General features: G+C 38.3%; 4 protein-coding genes across 4 annotated transcripts; 1 reads left to right on the top strand and 3 right to left on the bottom strand.

The window, feature by feature from the left end:
• Positions 1 to 1,791: 1,791 nt before the first annotated feature.
• On the bottom strand, positions 1,792 to 3,597 carry LOC106445655 (clathrin light chain 3). Its single transcript, XM_013887246.3, has 3 exons — positions 2,894 to 3,597; positions 2,352 to 2,505; positions 1,792 to 2,261 (listed from the first exon to the last, which is right to left on the bottom strand). Exons 1-3 carry the CDS (start codon positions 3,229 to 3,231, stop codon positions 1,983 to 1,985), a joined length of 771 nt encoding a protein of 256 aa, XP_013742700.1. The 5' UTR covers positions 3,232 to 3,597; the 3' UTR covers positions 1,792 to 1,982.
• A 4,071-nt stretch (positions 3,598 to 7,668) lies between these two features.
• LOC106445656 lies at positions 7,669 to 16,927 on the bottom strand. The gene is made up of 4 exons (XM_048778038.1): positions 14,167 to 16,927; positions 13,791 to 13,848; positions 13,648 to 13,715; positions 7,669 to 12,941 (listed from the first exon to the last, which is right to left on the bottom strand). The coding sequence occupies exon 4, from the start codon at positions 9,808 to 9,810 to the stop codon at positions 8,632 to 8,634; it is 1,179 nt and encodes a 392-aa protein (XP_048633995.1). The 5' UTR covers positions 9,811 to 12,941; positions 13,648 to 13,715; positions 13,791 to 13,848; positions 14,167 to 16,927; the 3' UTR covers positions 7,669 to 8,631.
• Positions 16,928 to 17,847: 920 nt separating this feature from the next.
• On the top strand, positions 17,848 to 25,824 carry LOC125608118 (heat stress transcription factor A-7a-like). Its single transcript, XM_048778037.1, has 2 exons — positions 17,848 to 18,426; positions 23,906 to 25,824. Exons 1-2 carry the CDS (start codon positions 18,172 to 18,174, stop codon positions 24,446 to 24,448), a joined length of 798 nt encoding a protein of 265 aa, XP_048633994.1. The 5' UTR covers positions 17,848 to 18,171; the 3' UTR covers positions 24,449 to 25,824.
• Positions 25,666 to 26,923, bottom strand: LOC106445657 (calmodulin-like protein 9). Its single transcript, XM_013887247.3, has 4 exons — positions 26,662 to 26,923; positions 26,384 to 26,544; positions 26,220 to 26,297; positions 25,666 to 26,029 (listed from the first exon to the last, which is right to left on the bottom strand). The coding sequence occupies exons 1-4, from the start codon at positions 26,735 to 26,737 to the stop codon at positions 25,889 to 25,891; spliced, it is 456 nt and encodes a 151-aa protein (XP_013742701.1). The 5' UTR covers positions 26,738 to 26,923; the 3' UTR covers positions 25,666 to 25,888.
• Positions 26,924 to 27,647: the final 724 nt, after the last annotated feature.

Here is a 27,647-nt window from a genome sequence, read left to right as displayed (position 1 = left end):
CCCTTACTATCCAAGCTCCACCGCACACACTAGTAGGGTCTAACCACGAAGATGCAAAGTTACACTTAACCCACCCACTAGGTGGCTTTTTCCATTTCCGAGCTTCCTGAGCTACTACCACCTGAGAAGTTCGCTGGGGCGCTGGAACCTGCAATTCTCTCCATACTTCTGCTTCCACCAGTGCTTTATCCAAGACAACAGCAGGGACCAAGCGTATGTGCTCGAAACAGAATGCATTTCTTGCCTTCCATATCTGCCATAGGATCCAGGGAAAAACCAACCCGGTTTCCAGAGCCTGAGACCTTCGCTTCCCACAATTAATCAGGTGAAGAAGGTTTAAGAAGACAGAGCGAGACCACGCCCCTGAAGGAGGCATAGGGATCGACGAGAGAGCCCATACTTCCTGAGCAACAGGACAATGAAAGAGAACATGGCCAATATCCTCAACTCCATTGTTACAAGAAGAACATGTAACATTAAGTTGAATGCCTCTCGATCTCAACCTTTCCTTTACCGCCAAGGCACCAGAGAGAATACGCCAAAGGAAATGTCGCAATTTAGGAGTTGTTTTCGTTTTCCACAAGGAGGACCAGAGCTTCTTTTCTACTGGAGGAATGCTCTCCACCTGAGGGGTATTAATCTCCTCAATAATCTCCAGCAAAGCATACCCACTCTTCGACGTGTACAATGCATTTTTCGACAATCCCCAGACCACACTGTCCGTTTGAGAGATCTCAGGTTTGATTTTCATTATAATCTCAGCATCCTTACGTGTGAAAGTACGATATACTAGCTCCTAGTTCCAAACTCCAGTACCAGGAACCAAAAGATCCTCCACTCTCAGAGTAAGATCAACAACAGACCCTTGTCTAGCTATAATCAGGCACACGAGGGACAGGGTCCGTAATCCAACGATCCCACCACACTACTGAATCAGAGCCAGATCCAATCTTCTTCAACAAACCCTGTTGTAGAAGCTCCCGCCCATGGATAATACTGCATCAAGCGAAGGAAGGTCTGGAGCCCACCCTGCTATCTAGGAAGGAGCTGTTCTTGAAATAGCGATGCTTCAGAACCTGAGCCATTAGAGAGTCTGGATTATCCAACACCCTAGCCGCTTTCTTAGCTAGCAAAGCTTGGTTAAATTTTTCCAGATCCTTAAAACCCAAGCCACCTTTATCTTTAGACTTGCACAGTTTTTGCCAAGCAACCCAAGCGATCTTTTTCCTATTGTTACCACTACTCCACCAGAACTCTGTCAAGGCGCTCCTAAGCCGAGCACAAGTATCCTTAGGAAGCCTGAAGCAAGACATAGAATAAATAGGAAGAGCTAAGCAGATAGACTTGATCAAAATTTCCTTTCCCTTTTGAGAAAGTGATTTCGCAAACCAGCCGTTGAGGCGACTTTGAAGTTTCCTTCTAAGAAAGCTGAGTAGTTGTCTCTTAGACCCACTAAAACACTCAGGCAGACCAAGGTAAGTACCATCACCTCTGTCTTTATCAATGCCTAATGTTTCTTTTACTGCTCTCCTAGCGTCTGATGAGACCTTAGCGCCAAAAATAATGGACGACTTGTCCAAATTGATCTTTTGTCCAGAGGCATCACCATAGGAGTTGAGGCAATTCACAATCTCTGTGGCTTCATTGACATTAGCTCTACACATAAGCAAGCTGTCATCTGCAAATAGGAGATGATGGATAGCAGGACCAGACACGCCGATTTGAATACCGTGCAGATTACCAATAGAAGCCGAGTTATTGAGACAATTAACCAAGACCTCGGCAGGACCATTAGTACAGATATTTTGGTGTGTTTTATTAGAATAGATACATCCAAGTCGAAAACTGTGTGGGAAGCCAACAAGGCTAGGACCAGAGAAACGTAACACACGAAAAGCAAAATTCGAAACTGAACACATGAGGAAGCTAACAAATAACACACGCTTTAGACAAAACAAAGAAAAAGTTAACACAAACACAGACTACACCGTTTCACTCACGGGTCCACTTTCAGATGCTGTGGGTACTTTAGGCTTCATATGAGAAGGTGGATTGTGCTTGAGTCTCGTGATCACTTGACGCATACGAGACAAATCAGTTGGCTTACCTGGTTTTGGCCCCTGTATCACAGTTACGGAAGCTTGCTTCTTCTTGCCTTTCTTCTCTAACACTGGTACTTCACGAGGAATGAGTTCAGCAATAGCCTTCCAGCTGTTTTTGTCAGCTTCAGCATAAAACTTTTCTTGGCTCTCCAAAAACAACTGTCAATCAAAAAGGGTTGAGAGTTCATCACAAAGTTCAAACAAAAATCTTGAATGCTTAAAACACAAGTTTACGGAGAGACAAATCACCTTCTCTTTCTCGCGGTTGGTTTTCCTGTTGTTTTCAATAGTAATGCTACGCTTGCTATAGAACTCAGCCTTGTATTGCTCTGCTGCTTCTATAATCTCCTGAACCATTTCTTTCTCCTTTTTTTCCTTCTCTTCCAATCTCAGAGCATTAAGCCTTGATGAAACACACACAAAACACAACACTTGTCAATATAAGTAATCTAATTAGACATTCAATCATAGATTATGGCTAAGAGGTAAGTGTAATCATATCAACCACAGTTAGTAACAGAGTCACTCACTTGGACTATACTTTTATTGTGACTTAGTTTCGGTCTGAGAAAGATAACTTGTTGAACACACTACAAGACTCCATGGAACTATGTTTAGGTCAACGTTTGGAGTTGAGACTTTTAGTCATTGGGTATTTAACAGAATGGCTAAATTATGGTTAACAGAGAAAATATTAATCTAAATTAGAGTTTTAAGAGCAAAGATTCTTTGCGTGATGAAGCGAAGCAAGTAAACGATCAAAAAGCTGCATGCACGAAGAAAGCTTTTACCTTCGCCACTCCCTGAGAGCAAAACCTTCCTCTTTCTCCATGGCCGATGGAGGAGGCAAGATCGGACCGTTGGTATCATCGGAACTGTTTTTCAACGGCGGAGATTGAGTTTCCGGTAGTTCCCTCTGCGGCGACGAGATATCTTCTTGGTTGGAGTAAGGAGACGAATCGCCGCCGCCTGCTAAGTCTTTCTCGAAGTTGGAGAAAGACGAGTCAAACCGCTGCGACTGGAACCGAGACTCGTAAGCCGTGTAGTTTCCTCCCTCGCCGCCATCTACTTCTGCAGAACGATTTGACTCACCGAGCTGCGAATCGTCGTTGCTCAAAGATGACGACATGGCTTCTCTCTCTTCTGTTTTTCTCGAAAAGTCTTCTTTGCTCTGTTTTGCGTGTTCACACTGTTGTCGTAACGACGAGGTTCTTCTTAGAAACGCTGCGTTGCGTTTTATTATTGGTTAAAGAGTTAAGACCACGGAAGTAGTGAAAACGATGCCATCGTAAGTATCGTGGATCTGACTCTATCTGATTATTCGTACGTGTTTTGTTATAAATGGAGCAGAGTAGCATGCATATGGTGGACCTTGATGTACACGATTATACCAACAGATTTCTTATTGGGCTTTATATGGTGTCCTTTTAGGACATTCAAGTAACCCTTATGTTCTTGGATCAACAGTAAATTGAAAATTCAAGAACTGTTACAAGAAAACTAATTTTTGGTTATCGAGAAGGGTTTTTCACTTTTTCTTTTACATTTTTTTGATATTTGAATTACATCAAACTGTTTGATAAGGAGTCGTCTCAAACGACTTAGAAAAAAAAAGAACTAGACGTTATTAGAGTCTTTGGAGGCTGGTACAGTTCTTAACGTGTGAAGCACGTAGCTACAAGCCTCTACGGCTTCTCCAACCGTCATGAACATCCATTCTTTGTCCAAATTATCACCGATGAATTTGGATCTTGTTAGTTTCTTCACGACCTCTCCTTTTGGATTTACCAATACTAACTGAGCATCAAAAAGGATAATGCGAAGAAATTAATGGCAACATATCCTAAAGAAAGTAGCATATATAGTTCAAAAAAAAAAAAAAGAAAGTAGCATACGGCTACATGATTAAGGAGCGGTCGTTACCTTTAACTTTCTTCTATCCATGATTTTCTTAATTTCCTCCATCATGTTTATACCACTCGTGTCGATATTACCACCAGCTGTTTTGTTTTGTCACTACCACTATTGTGTCAGATAAAATCGAATTATGTAATTAATTACCCGACATATCGAGTATAACATATTGTAAACTGTTTTCTCCTGATGTTTTGACCCTCTCTTCCTCTTCATCGATCCAACTTGTGATTCTGTGTAATGAATGGCAAACATAATTCATAAGGCATCCTGCATCCTTGACATAAATGTATGAATTAGGGTTAAAGTTACCTCTCACGCAAGTAACCAGCATTGGCAAAGTAGATGGGAGCGTCAATCTCCAAGATGAGAAGACCAGGAACGGTTCTTGAGTAAGGATACTGCTCAGTGTTCCTATAAATCGGGCTGTTTGGCATGTTTCCCTACACCGCAGTCCTCGGCCTTGACACGAATAGCAACAACCTTGCTATTGATATAGCCACCTTCATCACAGTTAGCAATCACATTTTTAAGTGTACGTAATTTCCGCAATAAAATATATACTTACTGAATACTGCCCCCAAGTAGGCGCTCATGCAGACGAGGAATCGAATTTGTTTACCCCCAACCCGCATTGCAACCATGATGATGGAGGAGAGGACGACGAGTGGTGTGTAGTAGAAAAGAGGCGTGAGGAAGAGCAGTGTGAACATAACCGCAATTGCCATCACTATGTTCGACACGATGGTCTTGCAACCCGCGTTGAAGTTCACCGCCGATCTCGAAAACGGTCCTAATAGTGTGGTACGTCGTCATTATTATTGAAACACAATTATTTTCACATTACATATACTTAATGTGATAATTTAGAAGCCATATGTGATTGTGTGTATACCAGTTATGAGGTAACAAGATGTGAGGGAACCAACGATGTTCATCATTCCAAACGCTATCATTTCATTGTTTCCGACTATGTTGTAGTTCTTGAACATCGCAAAGCTTCTTCCCACAGCTTATTAGAAGATATGAAGGTGATGAATCGATGAGATGATGAAGAGAAGAAGACGATGAAGAAAGTTTGTTAGAAAATATAAAACTGTATATTATTCAGCTCAATCATGTAACTGTACAAGTGTTTGTATATATATAGCTGGTTTAAGCTAAAGGAAACTAAACCAGTCTAAACCAGATATCAATAACCGGTTATAACTCTAATACCCCCCCTTCAAGATGGAATGAACAAGTGGTGAAGACCCATCTTGAGCGTTAAGTGATGGAATATTGCAGGTTGCACTGCCTTGGTGAATATATCGGCAAGTTGATGAGCTGACTTCACGTGCATCGTCTTTAAGAAACCACTCTGTAGTCTCTCTCTAACCACATGACAATCAAGCTCTATATGCTTTGTCCGCTCGTGGTAGACTGGATTTGACGCAATGTGCAAAGCAGACTGATTGTCACAGAACAATGTCGCCGGGCCAGTGAGAGGACAATGTACATCACGTAGCAGAGAAGCTAACCAGATCAACTCACACGTTGTGTCTGCCATTGAACGATACTCTGCTTCCGAGCTACTACGGGATACTGTAGGTTGTTTCTTTGCACGCCAAGACACAAGAGATTCACCCAAGAAGACACAGTAACCCGTTGTAGATCGCCTAGAGTCGGGACATGAGGCCCAGTCAGCGTCGCAAAATGCAGTCAAGCTGACAGAGGATGAAGCAGAGTAAAATAAGCCCTGAGCTGGATCATTCTTCAAATACCGTAACACACGCTGAGCAGCCTTGAGATGATCCACACGAGGAGCAGACATAAACTGACTGAGTTTATGTACAGCATAGGTGATGTGAGGACGTGTGTGAGTCAAGTAGAGAAGTTTACCCACGATCTTCCGAAAGACTGAAGGATCTTGAAGAAGATCGCCTGATGTATCTGATAGCTTCAAGTTTGGCTCCATTGGTACTGAGACTGGTTTGCATCCAAGATACCCTGCATCCTGAAGTAACTCAAGAGTGTATTTACGTTGGTTTATGGAGATACCAGTCTCATTGCGTGCTATCTCAAATCCAAGAAAATACTTGGCAGGACCAAGATCTCGGAGTTTAAAAGCATTCTTCAGTGAAGTCTTGAACTCATCAATAGCTTCATCACGATCTCCCATGATGAGAATATCATCAAAATAGACAAGAGCCACAAGAAATGAAGACGTAGTCTGACGAACAAAGAGAGAATGATCAGACGGAGCTTGAGTAAAACCAGCTGCGGCAATAACAGAGGTAAGCTTATGATTCCACTGTCGAGACGCCTGCTTGAGGCCATACAAAGATTTATGAAGTCGACACACAGAGTTCGGAGGATAACTTCTACCAGTAAGCTCTGTGTAACCCTGAGGAATCGTCATGTAAATCTCCTCATCGAGATCGCCATTAAGAAAAGCATTGCTGATGTCAAGCTGTTGAATGGACCAATTCTTAGCAGCAGCAAGACTTAAGAGAATCCGGAAAGTTCCCAGCTTAGCTACAGGAGAGAACGTATCTAGATAATCCAGGCCTTCTAATTGCGTGTATCCTTTGGCAACAAGACGTGACTTTGGTCTCTCCACCGTCCCATCAGGATTGAATTTGTAAGTATTCACCCACTTACAACCAACAGGATGCTTCCCTGGAGGTAGTTGACAGATAGACCAAGTGCCAGTTTCTTCTAGAGAATCCATTTCAGATTTCATAGAACCTTTAAACTCATCAAGCAGAATGGCCTCATGAAATGTTTTGGGAGCAGTAACAGTTGTGATTGAAAGAAGAAAATTTCGGTAAGAGGCATCAAATTTGTCATAAGACAGAAATGCTGAGATAGGATAAGAAGTAGTATGGGTTTGATGGGCAGGGAAAGAGGAATTTTGTTTAAGAAGATAGCAATGATACTGGTCAAGATAAGCAGGAGCCTTAGTTTGTCTTCGTGAACGTGTGTTAGAAACATGAGAATCAGTTTGTGATGAATGAGTTGGAGAGTTAGTAGAAACCGTAGGATCCAAAAACGTAGTGGTTTCAGAAAATGGAACAGAAGACTCATCATGAAAACATGTGTTATCACCAAGATCAAAAAATGCAGGGAATGGAGAATCCGGAACAGGCAAAGGAAGAACGTATTGACCAAAAATATCATCATCAGATGAAAGGTTTTCAGAAAAGGGAAAGCTATTTTCATGAAAAACCACATTGCGCGAGATAGAAATCTTGTTTGTGTGTAAATCAAGAACTTTATACCCTTTGTATCCCTGAGGATAACCAAGAAAAACGCAAGGAGATGCACGTGGTGAAAATTTGTGACGATCTTTGAGTAATGTTGAAGTGAAACAGAGACAACCAAACACACGAAGATGATCATAAGAAGGAGGTTTTGACATGAGAACTTCATAAAGGGATTTATCTTTCAAAAGTGGAGTAGGAGTTCGATTTATCAAGTATATGGCAGTTTGTATGCAGTCACCCCAATATTCTAATGGTACGTTAGATTGAAATAAAAGTGATCGTGCAACATTCAATATGTGTTGGTGTTTGCGTTCCACAACAGAGTTCTGCTGTGGCGTGTAAGCGCAAGAAAAGTAGTGATGAATTCCTTTAGAAGCAAGCAATGATGTAAACAAGAGTTCAGGAGCATTATCGGTTCTAATGGCTTTCACAGAAGTTTGAAATTGTGTTTCAATGAAAGTTAAAAATTCTGGGAAAACCGTAGCAACCGAGCTTTTATCTTTCAAGAGATACACCCATGTAACTCGTGAGCAATCATCTACTATTGTTAAGAAATATCTATATCCATCAATAGTTGGAACACGAAAAGGACCCCAAATGTCTAAATGTAACAAGTCAAATGGTAAAGCAGACATTTTATTAGAAGAAGAAAATGACAAGCGTTTCTGTTTAGCCAAAGGACAAATTTTACACAAATGATCATGGCCTATCTTGTTTTTGAAAACCTCTAAACTCTTTGAAAGAATATGAATTTTATTCTGCGAAGGATGTCCCAATCTTTGATGCCATACTTCAAATGAAATTTGAGAAACGTGATGATCTTGAGGTAAAACAGAAGAAGCAGGAGCACATGGATCCAGGATATAGAGATTGTCGAGAAGGTTACCCTTCCCAATCATGTAATCCGGAGTATGCTCCTGAAGAAATTCAAGAGGATTGTAAGACAAAATGTGACATGAACTAGAAGAGAAAAGAACCGAGATAGAAGTGTTTTTAGTTAATGCACTGATGCTTAGAAGATTGAAATGAAAATTAGGAACATAAAGCACCGGATTTAAAATCAAGTTGTCAGTCAAGACAATAGTTCCAGAAGTTGTTACCGCAATCCGTGTTCCATCAGGTAAAGTCACAGTGGTGTTAGTAATTGTTTGCGTTTGAGAAAACATTTTCAAGTTAGAACACACGTGACAACTAGCTCCTGTATCTATGACCCAAGAATCATGCATAAAAGTAAGGCTGTCTTTGATTCCCGCAGAAAAGATAAAGTTTGAGTCATTTAGGAGAGTACCAGAAGAAGAAGGGTGAGAAGACGAAATGGGAACAAGATGTGGTTGAGGTTTGATAGTAGAGACTGAGCCATCTGCAAGTTAAATTGTGCTCCCTGAAATCTGAGAATGATTGTTCTCCTTGCTGTTAGAATTAGCTTTGAGAACACTTAGAAGATGCTGAACTTGTTCTGTCGTCACTGTCTCCAAGTGAGTTCCCTGTTGATCATGCATAGAGATACTCCCAAGATCCTGAGCAACCATATTAGCCACGTTCGTGTTCTTGTTCCATTGTTGAGAACCACCAGTAGGTTTGGGCTGTGATTGATTCTGTCCCTTATAGCTGGAGTTCGAAGCCTTGTAGCCTTGAGGATAACCATGGAGCTTATAGCATCGGTTTACCGTGTGTCCTGCAAGACCACAGTGAGAGCAGATGGGACGAGGCCTCTGTTTATTATAGCCACCAGCATAAGCCGCAACCACTGAGTCCGGAGAAGAAGTCATTTGAGAAGCCTGAAACGCCACACCACTTGTAGACTTCATAGACCGTTGACGTTCTTCTTGAGAGACAATGTTAAACACTTTTGCAAGAAGTGGTTTCGGCTCCATCATCAGAATCTGCCCTCTTGTAGCAGTGAAGCTGTCATTAAGACCCATTAGAAACTTCAGAACACGATCTTGTTCATCCTTTGTGGCAAGCTGCTTATGACTAGCACAATCCAAATGTCCACAGCAACATGTGTACGGATCCTCATGATTCTTAAGCTCCTCCCAAAGCTGTTTGAGACGTGTATAATACTCACTGACGCTCTGTGAACCTTGAGTCTCCGCATATATCTGTTGTTTGATCTCAGCAGTACGAGGGCCATCACTCTGTTTGAACTGGTCGTGAATATCTTGCCACATTTGGCGAGCAGTATCAAGATACATGATACTCTTAGCAATGGACTTATCAACGGCATTCACTATCCACGTGCATACAATGTTGTTGCATCTCGACCAAGAACCAAAATCAGGATGACTCTCATCTAAATCCGGATAGAGTCCCGTAACAAAGACGGCCTTATTGCGAGCACCTAAAGCTAGTAACATCGAGCGACGCCAGCTATTAAAGTTCCCAAGGCCAGTAAGTTTTTCAGAGACAAGAGAGATACCGGCATGATCCGCATTGTGAACGTACAGAGGATTGGAATTTGGATTAGATAATGACGGAATCGAGCTCGAGCGAGCCGGAATCGAAGAAGAAGGCGGCGGAATCGATTCCAGATCTGGAGAAGCCATAGCGAAATCCAATCAAGAAAATATCGATCCAGTCGTAAGCAAGAACACTCGGTTCAATGAGAAACGAGAAAGAGAACGAGAAGAATAAGCTCGTAGACGGCGACGATGAAAGTAGAAAGAAGCTCAAGAAGTTCGACGAGCAGAGGATGTATGAAAACACTCATGATCGGCGGAATGAAGCGAAAACGGAGCTGATAATCGGAAGAGATGAAGCGGAAGAACGAAGATCAGAAAGTCTCTGATACCATATTAGAAGATATGAAGGTGATGAATCGATGAGATGATGAAGAGAAGAAGACGATGAAGAAAGTTTGTTAGAAAATATAAAACTGTATATTATTCAGCTCAATCATGTAACTGTACAAGTGTTTGTATATATATAGCTGGTTTAAGCTAAAGGAAACTAAACCAGTCTAAACCAGATATCAATAACCGGTTATAACTCTAATACAGCTACTACCCCTTCCTACATTTAGACATGAATTTTACTTAAATTTTGATTTTTTTTTTTTCATGATTCAACCTTAAAAACTGCTTATTATGATTTGTATAAGTGCATGTTTTTTGGAGGAGACGTTATGCAGGCATGGATTGTTCAAACCCTGATTATTGCGTTTTCTCCCGAATGAACAAAAGAATGTTTGGTATTAAACTTACAGCGAGAGCTATGATCCCAGTAATGAGGCCAGTTTTGAGAGCTGTCGGCATGTAAGGCGAAGTAAAGACGAGATCTCAGATCAGAAATGGACAGTGGATTCAGCCCTTTCTTAAGGTTCCCTATCTGCACAATCACACACCTTCTTTTACTATAATTCCTCTCCATTTCGGACAATATTAAAAAGGCCAAAAATGCTCATGATCTCACTTCTTTTCCCACAATCTATTTATAAACTAAAATTTCTTGCATGTTGTATCTTTTCTAACCACAATGTTCTACCTACCTTTCTTTTTTTCAGATTTCCGTTGAATATATATATTAAGTTTGTAGATTTTCAGTGAGATGTACGTATATACTTTCTCTTAATAGATTATTTTTGTGGGGTTGTCATTGTAAAATAAAGAGACTGAAAAATACCACTTGAACACCATGTCGCTCAGCGTGAGTGAGGTAAACCAAGAGGCTTCCAAGAATCACTGAGGTCAAAGGAGCCATCGCCGCCACCCAGAAGAATTTTGGTTTCTTCGTGCTCTGTATCATCATTTTAGCTAGATATGTGGTGTCAGAAAAGAAAAATAAAGACACACACACACATTGATTATGAACGTTTTTTCTTATATATTATCTGTAAGTAAAAGATTGATAAACTATAGATTATGACCTTGTGGGAACGTTTTTTTTTTACTATAACGTGTTTTTATTAAGATCTGCCGTGTGTAAAGTTAAGAGGAACTCCAACAATAAGAAACCATATAAGTTTCTAAAAGAAAAAAAAAATTATAGTTAGTCAATTATATATATGTATATATATTTTTTTTTATGTTAGTAAAAACATTAACTTTCTCTTACATGATGACTTTTGTATTTTAGAGTTACTAATAGGTTCTAAAAACTTATAATTTAATTTTTTTTTTGGAGTTACTAATATTTTGATAAAAGGAAAAACGTTTCTCACCTAAACGAGGTTTACCTTAATATGGTGAAAACCATTCAATGTATGAAAATTTATCAATAACTACACAAAGTTTATGTTAATATATGCCACATGTATGAAATAAATGATTATATGGTGGCAACATCATAATTGAGTTTAATTGATTTAAATTTAAGTTAATGAAGTCAATTCATAATTATTAAACTTAACCCCAATTTAACTAACTCCGACCCAACCCAAATTATTAAAACCCGATTTCTTCATTTTCCTTAACCCGGCCCTTGTTCTTGATTTTGCCCCAATTGAAAATTTTAGGGTTCATAACGGAAATCGATTTGGGAGAAACAGAGGTGAGAAATTGCGAGAAAGGGAAGGAGTCGCCACTAGAGACAGAGTGAGAGTCCTGCGAACCCTTAACTAGATAAAACAGAGTGGGATTTTGTATGTCCATGCTTAAGATATAATTGGCGGTAACCCACAAAAACAAAGCACATTGACTTCACTTGCCTTGCCCCTTCGCTTAATGTTGGATCCTCTATTCAATTCCATCGCTCTCTCTCTCTCTATATATATATATGTTTGAAATCGATTTTTTGTTGTTATGAACCCTAATTTCGAAAATTGGGGATCCAAACATGAGACTTAAATCCACAATTGGTCGGGTAAAGGAGCTGGGTCGGGTCAAATTTTGTAAATCATAATTAACTTTCTTATATTACGGATTGACCTCATTAACTTAGCTTAAAATCAATTAAACTGAATTGTGATGTTTCCATCATATAATTATTTACTTCGTACATGTGGTATGTATTAACATAAACTTCGTATAATTGTTGACACATTCTCATACATTGAATGGATTTCACCATATTAGCTGGGAAACATTTTTCATGGATAAAAGGTAGAATGAGAATACTTACGAAATATCTAGTGGAAAGAAGGAAAAAAAGGAAAACACAACCGAGAACGCCACTCTCCCATCTCCACTACACAACAAATAAACACATGTTTATTGTCAAAATACAATTATTACTTTAATTAAAAGAATAATCATCGACATTGGGAATGAGATTTTTGATGTACTAGTGAATAATTTAATTAAAAGAATAACGGAAATGAGAATGTGGCACCCCCGATCATAGATGACCGGAAATGACACCGTCGTTGTTCTCCGAAGGTCGATCCGAGGTTCCCTGAATAATTCCGATCACCTTAGATCAACAAACTGAGAACACCGACGCTCCTATCGGATATCACTTTAGGCTTTTCAACCCGACAAGCAATACTCGATAGTTGGTTTGTCCCGGACAAGGACTAATATCATGTGAGAACTAGTAGTTTATAAAACATACTTTATACCTTATTTATTTACTTTAAACCTTTTACAAACCGTTATAGTTTTATCCTACGGCCTATCGCCCAACAACGTTTACAGTAAATATACATCAAAAGGTTCGTTGCAAGGACAACAAAAACTACCGCTGATTACGCCGTTCCTTCTAGTCCAAAAGAGAAAAGTGTCTCCCGCCTAATGGTTACCTGCACACACGAATGAGTCGTGAGTAACAAATACTCAGTGAATCTAGAATCACAACACAACAAATCAACACAAGCAATCACAATAATGCATTAGTATAATCATTCAAGTACTAGTACATAATCACTATGAATCTCTTCCTATACATCGCTCCATATCACCCGCCCTTAACTCATAATTATATATATATATATTTATTGTATAGGCATATGCTAAATCCGAAACCACAAAAGGCTAAGAACTTAGCGGGTAATAAAAATAATTAAAATAATTAAAATTCATCTCCTTCGGATAATCACTAGATGAACACCCGACACTGGATCGTCACCCAGTACACGGCCCTAGTCTGCAATACCGTAACTCCGTGTCTTCGTACAGCTTGAAACGTCACGTGAACCACGTACGATCAAGCGACGGCTTTTCATATTACGGTGATATTTAGGTAGCGAGTATTGACCAAGACTTCATATGAATATTACTTAAATACTTAACTATATTAATGCATATCAGATTAGTACTTAGAAACAAATACTAGTCACACATAAACCTCCATGAACACTTATGAGTATTTCGTAAGAGTTCACACAAGTTAAACTCTTCACTAATTTTTAAGAATAATTAGACAACACCTAGCCATTCATGACTATTGACTGCAGATAAATCATGCTACACTCATACATGATTTATTATCCAACTATCTAGACTCACCTTAAAATAAGTCTTGAAACCGAAATTTAAGAAAGCTTGGAACTGATCTCGAACAGGCTGAAAGGAACCTGAGAATGGACAACGTTCATTACGGTTACTACGTTTTCTGATCACCACATCCAAACCACTTCATTACAGCTTACCAAGGGAGTACACAGGTACAAGGACGAACTGGAGTGAGTCAGCAAGACCAGCAAGCAGCTGACAAAACAGAACACAAGTACTATCTTTAGATACTTTGTTCGGTTCTGAAGAAGAATTTTAAATAAGATCTTATCAGCTCGATTCAGAACAAGGTTTATCAGTTCAGATCAAGTGAAGTTCATACCACGATAAGATCAGTTCAGATTAAATCAAACTAGTTCATAAAACATGAGCTAATTATTCCAGCAACTGATTTAATCTGAAATATATAAAACTGAAACGATGAAGCTTAAACAACTGATCCATGATAACAGCTTAACTGATCAATATCTGATTCTGATCAAGAGTTGACTGAGGCAAGAAGATTAAGCTTACCACAACAACTGATGGACAGAAGAACTCACTTGATCCTCCCCCTTACACTGAACCTGCTACTGAACTTCTGATATTCTATACAGCAAGGAACTGAAATAGAGGATGAAAGAAAGTCTTCCAAGGTCTTGTCTATTTTCTCTGATTTTTCCTATGATTTTTTTTCCTTCACTTTTTCTCTTCTCTTTCTGTTTTCTCTCTGCAATTTTTTTTTTCTTTCTCTGATCAGTTTGTTCACGACAAGGAGAGAGGGGAAAGGAAGAGTAATCATTTGATGTCAAGCTAAGTGTCTTGAGTTACTCCAAACTTGGTGAACATATGACAGCTGGCAACTTGATTCATAATCATCAACTAAGCAGCTCACTAATTCCTTCCTTTGAAGAAATCTCTCCCAGCCACATAATTTAATTTTAATTAATTAAGCAAGCAAGCACACTGCTTGTGACTATCATGTGGTTTTTTTTTTTTTTTTTTATATGAAGGTCATTACAGAGAAACACCTGGTGAGTTTGGAAGAAGACTGCACGCACGATGGAGATAACATCAGTGGCCTCTGTCAAACGTTTAAGTCCGAAAATATCCTTAAGCTGTTGACGACTCACCACCATCCCTGCTCCTCCCATGAACCCTACTATCGTTGCATGCGATAGAAATCCACTATAAACCTTAACCTGCAAACTTCGTTTCGGTTTCTTTTGATTTTTCTTAAATTAAGTGGGTGTGACTCATTAACGCCTTTTTATTAGCAGTAATTTTTTCAAGTATCAACAACATATTCTACCTTTATATATGCTTTTGAACAAATTAGTTGTGACAAATTAATTAATCTTTATCACCACCATCACTGCAAGAAAACATGTGAAATCCGACGGCCAATTTCGTAGGAACTTCGTCAGGCTATTTCGACAAAATTCCGACGAAAATAGTCGGCGGAATTATTATGTCGGAAAAAAATGTTCGTCGGAAATTCGTCACAAATTTCGACGAAAGCCCGACCAGTACCGACGGATAGAATTCAGACGGATATTCCGCCAATATGTTTCATCGGAAGGATTTCGTCTGCAATTTGTCGGAATAAATTTCTGACAGAGGCGGGCAACAGAAAAAATTTCTGAAGAAATTCCGACGATGTGTTATTCCGATATTCCGATGATACTTGACTCCGTCGGAATTTCCGAGAGACATACATCCGTGGGAGTCCGTGGAAAATTTCCGACGGCCACTGTTCGTCGGAAATTTCCGACGGAACCTGTTTTGTCTGAATCCTTTATTATTTTTCAATTTCAAATACTTTATTTATTTTATCTTTAAATAAATGTGTATTTTAGAAATATGTTTTATAAATCCATAAAAATTGAAATTAAAAATAATATCATACGAATCGTCATCAGAGATTGGCTGAGAAGCTGCCGTAGAATCGTCATCAGAGATTGGCTGAGAAGCTAGGAATTCTGTTTTATTTTTGGTTTGCACCAAGTCTATGACATCTCTCATGAGGGGATCCTGAATTTCGCCCGTCTTCTTGTTAGTGTATGCTTCTCTCATGACATCGACATAATCAACGGGATTACCGCCATTTGCTTGAACCTAAACTACCGGCAAGGACGTATAGTCAACGAAAACTTTGTCATTCTTGAAACACTTATGGTTGGTTCTCTTTTCTTACTCTTTTTTTTTCTTTTGGTAACAAAAGGTATATGTCGTGTATAGTTTGTTTAAATGAATTCAAGGCCATTATATTTACTATAGTTTAAGTCAATAAGTTAATGCTAGTAAATGAATGAAAGTCTTATATTAGTATTTTGTTTTATAACAAAAGATAAACTAACCTGTTAGTTAATAAAGCCAAACCAAAAGTGAAGAACCGACGTAAATATAACTGAAGGAGAATTATTAGCACCACTTGAAAGCTTGTACGCCATTGTGTTTTATACTCTTGGAATATGTCTGATTTTGAAGTTAGGGAACAAAGTTTTACTGCGTCGAAATTCTTCCATATGTGTAGAAAAAGTTGGATATTCTTTAGGTATCAACGCGATCTTTACCAATTGAGAATAATCCATCGCAAAAAAGTTCATCAGATATTTTGGAAGGTCTTCATGCATTCAATTACCAAAATCAGAGCTTTACATGTTGAAGGTAAAGGTGATGGGCTTCGTCGGAGATTCATCGCTCCCATCATCACATCATCTGAATCGATCGTTCGACATAACCATCCTTGACCGGTAAAAACATATTGCTCCCTCCATGTGCCGTGGACATAACAGACTATGGTATGCCCCATAGATTGCCAATCAAGAACCGGCTGGACGTCCCCATGATGTTCATTCACTGATAACTGCATCTCAGCCCAAAGTGCACCTTCTACTTCAGTTATGCGTAGAATTTCCTGCGGATTCTCGTTCTTATTCTTATAAATTTTGTTGTTTATATTCTTCCATATATACCACATGATCCATGAAAAATAGCTGAAATCATCGTCTTTCGGAAGCCTCCAAAAAAAGATAGTCTAAGCTAGTGAAAATCAAAGAGGACGAAAACTTTCCTGGATGAGAAGGAACCCTGTATAAAGCCTAAGTTTGTAATGATGCTGGACATTTGAAGAGGACATGATTTGTGGCTTCCTCCTCTGCCCCACAGATACTACACCATACATCACAATTAATCGCTCTAACATTTTTCATATAAATTAAAAATGATTAAAATGTATTTATGTTCTTATAAGTTACACATACTTAATTAATAATATTTGAGATAAGTAAAATTATTTATAAGATCAATATAGTTGTAATTAATATTAAGCTGAAAGTAATTAAAAATTGCATTAAATTTTAAAATGACAATTTCTGAATAACAAAAGAAAATGTTAAAATGACAATTTTTGTGAAATAAAGAGAGTAATATATCAAATGTTAGAAAAAAATATTTATCGTCATTTTGTTTTAGGTTAAAATCTCATAATAAAACTAAATTTATCATGGTATGAAGGACTAGAGACAATTCATTTATCGTCAATTGATTTTAAATTAGAAGTCCATAATAAATTCAAATTTAACGGTTAATGATATTCTAAAAAATTTGTATCAAATCACAACTAAATTAGTTACCTTTTAAAATAATATTATATGATAATAATAAAAATATTTACATTTGATGAATAACACATAAATAAAAATTTCTAAAATAAGTTTACCTAAAAAAAATTATTTTAGTTTAGTAGTGAGAGTTTAGAGTTTAATTTTTAGGAGCAAAATTATGATGAAAATTTAGGGTTTGAAGTAATCAATTATTTTACTATTTAATTAATGTTATTTTGGGAATCTTTTTCTTGTATCTTATTTTATCATAAATTATTTTTAATATTTTTTTGAGATTTGCTTTATAAAACTAAATATCCTTTAAGTAATTAAATACATACATAGTTGTGATCCAAAACGAAAAAAAAAAAAGAAATCCAATTATGTCACTGACCAACCGGTTTAGACCACAAACCAAATGTCTCTAGATGGACCGACTACCACGTCAACATAAAAACCAGTTAGAAACAACCAGCGAATTGTCATTTCATACAATGTTGTCGAGTTTTATATTCGCAGATAAGTAAAAAGTAAGATGATGGGTAGGTACCCACGTGAAAACCAGACCGTACAGTCGTCAAACTATTGAAGTTCGAGAAGTTTCGAACCCACCCGTTCTCTCTTCGCATTGTTCCGGAACTTTCGAAATCTCTAAGTTGAGAGTACTATATTATTATCTTTATCTTATTTTAATCAATTTAATATCGTCACTAACTTTCTCACTCTTCTTATTTAAGCCACCTCGCATCGCTTACGTGGAGATTACCTTCCCTCCTTTCCTTCTTCTCTACCCAACTGCCATCAACGAACTTAAACCGGCCAGCCGCACAAGACCCATTCTCCTCTAGATTTTTATCAAACCAACCCAAGTCATTGATCCAAGATTGTTGTTTTTTTTTTCTTAATTTTCGATTTGGGTTTCCAGAACTCGATGAATCCGTTTCAGCTCCAAGAAGGTGATCCACCACCAAAACCAGTCGAAGGGTTGCACGAAGTCGGTCCACCACCGTTTCTAATCAAGACATTCGAGATTGTGGAGGATCCAAACACAGACCACATCGTATCTTGGAACAGAGGAGGCACTAGTTTTGTCGTTTGGGATTTGCATTCTTTCTCAACGTTTCTTCTCCCTCGACACTTCAAACACAGCAATTTCTCGAGTTTCATCAGACAACTCAACACTTATGTAAGTCCTTTCTCACTCTTCTTTCTTTTGTCTATGTTGTCTGACCCAAGAAGAAATGAAAAAACAGAGTAATGCTCTGTTTTTCTTGTACTTCCCAAATATTTTTCCCCTTCATCTTATTATAGTTGCTGGAAATGAAGTGAAGTATTGTGGATTCATCGTTTACTTGGTAATGATACCCATACTGAAATTCAATTTATTTCTGTCATTTCTAGAAACATCTAAAATGTAGGATTCCGTAGAATAGAAGAAGGTTCTTTAGTAAGTTCTAGAATCTTGTTTCGTGTCAACTTGGCTTCGAAAACAATTAGTAAGTTCTAGAATCTTGATTCGTGGCAACTTTGCTTCTAAAATAATCTCAAGAACGAGTCATCAATCTTATCCCGATACTCTTTGTTTATTCAATAGTCAGCTTTAAGGTTGCCCACTTGTTCCATTCTTTATATTATCTTCACCAATATAAAAATCAGAGTACACAACTCTCTCAGTAATTGTTGTTGTTTAATCACATATTGAGTATACTAAGCTCTCTAATACTTGTATAGAAACAGAGCCTTAGCATACTTTACTATATACCGTATACTTGTATATAAAGGACACACATTGTACATTCTTCATTAATCTAAGATACACAGTTTAAGTTTTTGTGCTCTCTCTCTCAATATCTTAATATGGTATCAGAGCATAACTAACTTTTCCGCTATTTTTCTTCATTCTTGAGCTTCGATTTTCACCATGAGTGCTTCGATCTCAAATCTTTTCTTTGATTTCCTCATTTCATTGGTGATTCGAGTGCTGGATCTGATTGCTTTCGTTTGTTTCGTCGTCGTTCTTCGTCTCGCGTGCCTCTGAGCTTTGTTTCATCTTCGACTGAGTTCCGATTCGCATCGCAGCTCTCGTTTCTTTGTTCCGGTTCTTCGATTCCGTTTTGCAAACTGCGATTCAGCTCAACTCGACTTTCATCGCTGAGTCGACTCGTTTCTTGACATTCATTCGATGGCGACTTCGCCTTCTACTTCGACTCGCCCACTCGTGGATCAGTATGAGAATCCTTACTATCTTCACAACTCTGATCATGCTGGATTGGCGCTTGTTACAGATCGTCTTGCCTCTGGTGCTGACTTCCATTCTTGGCGTCGTTCCGTTCGTATGGCTCTTAATGTCAGGAACAAACTCGGCTTCATTGACGGTACAATCTTGAAACCTTCTGCTGATCATAGAGACTCTGGTGCTTGGTCTAGGTGCAACGATATGGTCTCTACGTGGCTAATGAATTCGGTTTCTAAGAAGATAGGTCAGAGTTTGCTCTTCATGTCTAGTGCTGAATGTATTTGGAAGAATCTTATGACGAGGTTCAAGCAGGATGATGCTCCTCGCATCTTTGAGATTGAGCAAAAGTTGAGCTCTATCCAGCAAGGTTTTTTGGACATCAGTACTTACTATACGGAACTTGTCACGCTTTGGGAGGAGTATCAAAATTATGTTGATCTCCCTGTGTGTACGTGTGGCAAATGTGAGTGTAGTGCTGCGGCGTCTTGGGAGAAGCTCCAACAAAGGAGTCGTGTCATGAAGTTCTTGATGGGTTTGAATGAGTCCTATGAAGCTACTCGACGTCACATTCTGATGCTGAAACCAATTCCCCCAATTGAGGAAGTTTTCAACTTGGTTACTCAGGATGAGCGTCAGAAGAGTATTAAGCCGGCTACAAGAGTTGATAATGTTGTCTTTCAAAGTTCGACGAGTGAGTTTGATCAGTCTCACTACTCTGGACCAGTTGAGAATGCGGCCTATGCTACTGTGAACAACAATAACTCATATCGGTCTAGGCCACGTCCTATTTGTACACATTGCGGCGTTGCAGGACACATTGTGCATAAATGTTTCAAGTTGCATGGTTATCCGCCTGGTCACAGATTTTACAACAACAACAACTCTCAGCGAAGCAACTCTCAGCATAATCCTCAGTCTGGTTCTTCTCAGAGACCACTTCAAACAAAGCTTGTACAATCTTACTCTAAGCAGAACAATGTTGCTAATGCAACAACTGCTTCCTCGATTGCTCCTCAGGCAGGGACTTTGGATCTGACTGCTTTTCATCCTGATCAAGTTCATCAGCTCATTCAACAGTTACAGTCTCATATGCGACCTCCTGACTCTCTTGCTTCACAGTCATTGGTTAATGCGTCAATCACAGACAAAGGTTTCATGGCTGCTCAATCTTCAAGTGGTATTGTCTCAAATTTCTCTTTTCCTTCCACTAGCCTGCGTTTTGAGCATCAATCTTTAACCTTTCAACACCAAACACTTTCTTCCTTATCTACAAATCTCCCTTTGGGTTCCTGGATAATAGATAGTGGTGCTACTACACATGTTTGTTCTGACTTAGCTCTGTTTAGTTCAGTGTCTCTTGTTTCAGGAGTTACAGTCTCTCTTCCAAATGGTGCTAAGAAACCGATAACTCATACTGGCACAGTGCATTTATCTGATTCACTTGTCTTGTTGAATGTCTTACATGTGCCATCTTTCCGGTTTAATCTCATCAGTGTTAGTAGTCTATTACAACAACATCGCCACTCTGCTCATTTCTTTTTTGATTCATGTCATATACAGGAGCATACTCAGGGCTTGATGATTGGTAGAGGTTCTGTGATTCACAATCTATACATTCTTGATCAACAAATGCTTTCTCCGTCGTTGAACTTCTGTGGATCCTTGAAGGTTGATGGTTCTCTTTGGCATCAACGCCTCGGACATCCATCTTCTGCCAAGTTACAACATCTCTCTGCTGATATTGCTTTAGATAAGTCTTCTTTACTCGAACATGCTAGTTGTCCTGTTTGTCCATTAGCTAAGCAACGTCGTTTACCTTTTCCTCATAAAAATAACATGTCTAAGGAACCATTTGATCTTATTCATATAGACACTTGGGGTCCTTTTAGTGTTGAGTCTGTTGAGGGTTACAAGTACTTTCTTACTATTGTAGATGATCATACTCGTGTAACGTGGATCTATATGATGAAATATAAAAGTGATGTTTCTGTTATCTTACCATCTTTTGTTAAGCTTGTGCGCACTCAATATAAGGTTAATATCAAAATGATTCGTAGTGATAATGCTCAAGAACTTGCCTTTTCAAACCTGATAAGAGAGAATGGTATTATGCATCAATTTTCATGTGCTTACACTCCTCAACAGAACTCTGTTGTTGAGCGTAAGCATCAGCATCTCTTAAACGTTGCACGTGCATTAATGTTTCAATCTAATGTGATTACCATTGTTCTCTCATTTCTATGGATTCTTCTTTGAAAAACCACTATGTTGCTAATATCATTTCCTCTCCTTCATCTGAACCACTCTATCCACTTTCCTCTGTTCTCTCATATGATAACATTTCCTTTTCTTTCAAAGATGCTGTCCTTACCTGTTCTCTTGAGACAGTACCTACATCTTTTAAGCAAGCCGTGAAGTCTGAGTTTTGGACAAAAGCAATGAATGTGGAGTTTGAGGGAATGGATCGTAATGAGACTTTCACTGTTGTTTCTCTGCCCCCGGGTAAAAATGTTGTGGGTTGCAGATGGATTTATACGATCAAATACAATGCAGATGGCACTGTGGAGAGACCGAAAGCATGCCTTGTTGCTAAAGGATATACACAACAAGAGGGTCTTGATTACACAGATACCTTCTCTCCAGTGGCTAAAATGACTAGTGTGAAGCTTATTCTCAGTCTTGCAGCTTCACAAGGTTGGAGTCTGGATCAAATGGATGTCACTAATGCGTTTTTGCATAGTGAGCTTGATGAGGAGATATACATGAGCTTACCATTGGGATATACTCCACCCCCTGGTGTCAGCTTGCCACCAAATCCGGTTTGCCGTCTCAACAAATCGATCTATGGTCTGAAGCAGGCGTCTCGCCAGTGGTACAACTGTTTCTCTTCTGTTCTTCTCGCAAATGGGTTCTCACCTTCTCCAGGAGATCACTCTCTCTTTGTGAAGTCCTCTGGATCATCTTTTATTGCGTTGCTTGTCTACGTTGATGATATTCTCATCACTAGCAATAATCTTCAAGCTGTTCTTGATGTTAAGAAGGTCCTTCATCAAGCTTTCAAGATAAAAGACTTAGGTCCTGCTCGATTCTTTCTTGGTCTGGAGATAGCAAGAAACTCGACAGGCATTTCGGTATCTCAACGGAAGTATGCACTGGATCTCCTTGCGGACACAGGTTTGCTTGCCTCAAAGCCGTGTGCCGTCCCAATGGATCCATCTATTCCTTTGAGTGCCACTACTGGAGTCTCTTTGCCTGATGCTACTCCTTATCGTGAGTTGATTGGACGACTACTCTATCTCACGATAACTCGGCCTGATATTACGTATGTTGTTCATCGGTTGAGTCAGTTTCTATCTGCTCCTACTGATGTTCACTTTCAGGCTGCTCATCGGATCATTCGTTATGTGAAATCTAATCCTGGCCAGGGTTTGTTCTATGCTGCTGACTCGGAGACATGCTTGAATGCCTTTGTTGATGCAGATTGGGCTTCTTGTCCTGACACTCGACGCTCTGTTACTGGCTTCTGTGTCTATCTTGGCAAATCATTGATCAGTTGGAAGTGTAAGAAGCAACAGACAGTGAGTAGAAGCAGTACTGAAGCAGAATATCGCAGCATGGCTTTGGCGACTTGTGAACTCATCTGGTTGCAGCAGTTGCTTACTGATTTGAAGATTACAGTTCAACACACAGCTAAGCTCTTTTGTGACAACAAGTCTGCCATTCACATTGCGACTAATCCGGTATTTCATGAACGCACTAAACATATAGAGATTGATTGTCACACGACGCGTGATCAGGTCAAGAAAGGCTTCATAAGGCTCATACATGTCATCAGTGCTGACAATCATGTGGATATCTTCACCAAGCCGCTACATCCATCTCCTTTTCATCACATCCTCTCTCGTATGTCTGTTTCAAGCCTCTTCACTCCATCATCATCTTCACCTTCTACTTCATCAACTCTACCTTCCATTTCAGAGGCTTGAGAGGGGCGTATTGAATATACTAAGCTCTCTAATACTTGTATAGAAACAGAGGCTTAGCATACTTTACTATATACCGTATACTTGTATATAAAGGACACACATTATACATTCTTCATTAATCTAAGATACACAGTTTAAGTTTTTGTGCTCTCTCTCTCAATATCTTGATATCACATTTGAAACTCTTGCAACATTTCTATTGGAAGGTCTTTAAATCTTAATTATAAGCGGTTCTCATCAGATATTTATGAGAAAACACTTGTTTTATGATATTTTGTAACTAACTCTTAATTATATAATCACATAATTAACAACACTACACAGATGTCAAAAAAAAAAATTAACAACACTAACAGTAAACGTGAATTATTTTTTTTTTTCAATCGTGTTTTAAATAAATATTTGAGATAATTTTTGGATATTAACTTAAAAAAGATTATCAGGGTTTCAGAAAGATAGAATCGGATAGATGGGAATTTGCGAACGATGGGTTCTTGTTAGGACAGAGACAGTTACTGAAGAGCATCAAGAGACGAGCTTCCTTCGGTTCTTCTCCATCGACCAATGATCCTTGCACTGAGCTTCGTAGGGAGAAGCAGTTGTTAATGATGGAGCTGGTGTGTCTGAGACAGCAGCAACAAACCACAAGGAGCTACATCAAAGCCATGGAACAGAGGATCGAAGGAGCAGAGAGGAAACAGAGACAGATGATGTCTTTCTTGGCTAGAGCTATGCGGAGCCCTTCGTTTCTGCATCAGCTGCTGAATAAGAGAGATATGAGACTTAAGGAGCTTGAGGATGAGACGGCAGAGAGGGAAAGAGGTTCTTCGATGTCGGAACTTGAAGCTCTTGCTTTGGAGATGCAAGGCTATGGGAAACAGAGGAATGTGAAGGAAGAAGAAGATATGGTGGTCGAGAGAGAATTGGATGATGGTTTCTGGGAAGAGTTGCTTAGTAATGAGAGTTTGGCTTCTACTTCTAGCTAGTAGATGGATCCTTTTGGTTTTTAGTTGTACTCTGAAGCTTTTATTTTCATTTCTTGCAAACGCCCTTTTTCCTTTGTATCTTTGTTTGTTTCCAGGCATCTCTTGTCAGTTTTAAATTAGTAATAGTGTAAACTACAGAACATTATAATTCTTTCCTGTATGTACATAGATATATGCGTATATGAAATATATTTTCTCATTAGTGCCGGCCCTTTGGGCTTTGAAAATTGTCTTCAGGGGATATGATTCTACCTTCTTTGTACCAGCAAGAACCAAGAATTCTAGATGGTGGAAAGACTCATAGACAAAGAAGAAAACTCCTTTGGCGATGATTGTCAGCTGTTTGCTGCTCGTCTAGGGAAGCAAGACAATGGACTGGGTCAGGGTCCTCGGTTCATCCCTTCGTGTGTCAATGACTGGTTTTGTTTCACAAGATTAATAATTCACATTTCCATGCTCTGCTCTAAAGTTTCTCCCACGGCAGCTTATTTTTGTTCCATGCAATATGAAAACTTTAGACATCTATCTACTTGTGACTCTTGCCTCTTCATTAAAATTGATCTCTAACATGGAGAACCCCTTGCCCTCGGCTTAGCCGATCAAGTATCTAAAGTACATATTCTCCGACAGATATCTAAAATATATACAAATAGTAAAAAATAAATGTCTAAAATATCTATACAATAATTAAAACACCAAAATATTTAAAATATCTATTAATTATTTGTTCAAATATTCGAACAAACCAATTTATATGTTCATATATTTTAGCATACATTATTTAAATTTATATGTTATATCATTTTATTTTTAGATTTTAAAAATCTAGAGTATTTATGAACATTAAAATTTTAGAAACAATTTCAACGGGTTATTCGTATCCGAACCGAACCCGAAAAGATCCGAACTAAACCCGAACCAGAATCTTTAATTTCAAAAACTTGAAATTTGAATGGATCCGAACCGAGCCCGAATGGTACCCAAATCGCCCACCTTGGCTCTTGCCATTTATTTGCATGGTATTATGAAAAAAAATCAACTGTTTGTAATTTCTCTTTTAAGTAGATTCATATAAAATCAAATGTCATTGCATATGAGCTAGCCAAGCAGGGTAGATGTAATTCACAAAATATGTAATCAAATGGACCATGTTATACTTAACTATCAATGAAAGCTGTCGACGACAAAAGAAAGGCTAATTAACTCAAAACAATTCATTGATATGGGACCGACACTTTTATTATATGTTGGGAAAATAATTTAACATACGATTTGATCTGTGTTTTAAGTTTAACATACTGAATAGTAGTTAATAAGTGCTTAAACAAACCCACTTTTTATCATCTGAAGCTTTATTAGAAATTGCAAACTCAAAAGAGCAGAGCATCACCGAAACAAACCCCCTTATATCATAGCTTTTATATAGGGATATATAAAATGCTAATAAGAGGCAGCGATCATCATTTTGGAGAACTCGTGGAAAGAGAGAACACCATCGCCGTCCAGATCCGCTTCTCGCACCATATGCTCCGCCTCTTCCACCGTTATCTTCATCCCCATGTCTTTCATTCCTTCTCCCAACTGCATTTGACCATAAATAAATAGCACACCATCTATATTACCACTTATCAAGTACCTCTTTGTATATTGTCTCTATGTTATGAATTTGAAATATAATATCACCAATGATCAAGTAACTCTTTGTATATTGTTTCTATGCTATATAACTACGTAAGCTTTAGTTTAAAATAGTAAAAGAAGAAAATATTACCTCGAGTGCGGATATGACACCGTCTCCGTCTCTGTCAAACACTCTGAATACTTCTATTAATTCATCCGATGCCGCTTCCTAAACCGATTTTTTCATTTAAATTTTCTGTCTAAGTTTATATATATTAATTTTTCACAGTTTTTTTAGTATTATTTATATTAAACCTGAGAGGTGTTTTGAGCCATTATATACAAGAAGTCATCAAAGGTGATGCCTCCGTTGCCAAAGATGTCGACATGGCTCATCATCTCTTGAAGTTGTTCCTCGTTTGGACTCTTCCCCATAGACTTCATCACCTTCGTTAGTTTCTCCTTCGTTATGAACCCTGTGTTACACGCAACCATATATAAGTCAACTAATCCATCATCACCAGTCCTATGATCGATTCTGATAAAACAAACTGTGTGTTATATAGGACAAAAGATGATAAAATCAGACTGACCATCGGAGTCTTTGTCGATGAGACAGAAGGCTTCGTAGAACTCTTGGATCTGCTCATCGGTGAAAGCATCGGCCATCTTCGTCGATCACAAAGAAAAGTCAAAGATTTTCTTGATGATTAACTTTTCTCTTGTTTTTTTTTTATTGTGAAGGAAGATTATGGGGAAGAAAGAGAGCATTCCATCTGGATTTAAGTAATGACCTCACACATCCCATGGCTCTTGCCGCGTCAAAAGTCAACATAAATGACCTTGCGTTTTCATTATTTTGTGATTTTTTTTTCTGAGGCACGACTCCAAGTCATGGGTCAATGTTCAAACTTCTGACTTCCAAGGCTCATTTTCATAGTTTTTGAATTAGGAATTAATGATGTACGGGATTTCTATAAAAACCTTTGATTACACAGCTTTAAGTTAGTATCTTGAAGTATTGATCACGTCTGACGAGTCAAGTGTTTAAAAGTCTCACAATACGAGCAAGTTGCATTTTAGGTCTCTGGTGTCCTGGTAAGTAATAATAATGCAAATTAGACATGATTAACTACATTTTCAAGAAACACTTTCTTTGAGAAAGAAAATTTGGTTTCAGTTTCTTGATCCCATTAATATTAGTCATTTTTAATAAAACCAATTTGGAACTTCAAATAAATTTTTTAATTCTTTCATTCCAAGATGACTATTATTAATGATGATTGTCAAAATGAATATTTTCAAAACCTATGCAGGAAAGAAAGACTAGCTTTATGGTGATGCATAAAGGAAACAAAAACTATACTCCATCTGTTTCACTAAGATAGATGTTTTGGGAAAAAAATTGTTTTGCAAAGATAAAAATTTTGTATTTTCTATAAAAGATTTGTAAACTTCAATAAAATTAATTGACTTTATTGAATTATTATTGCTTAAAAGTTATTAAAACTTGAAAATTACATAAAATGATATTTTTATTATAGTGATTTAATGTGTTTTATTAATATGTGTGAAAATA

The sequence above is a fragment of the Brassica napus genome, chromosome A4 (assembly GCF_020379485.1).
Source record: "Brassica napus cultivar Da-Ae chromosome A4, Da-Ae, whole genome shotgun sequence".
Classification (NCBI taxonomy): Eukaryota; Viridiplantae; Streptophyta; class Magnoliopsida; order Brassicales; family Brassicaceae; genus Brassica; species Brassica napus.
This window is presented reverse-complemented; position numbering and strand designations above follow the sequence as displayed.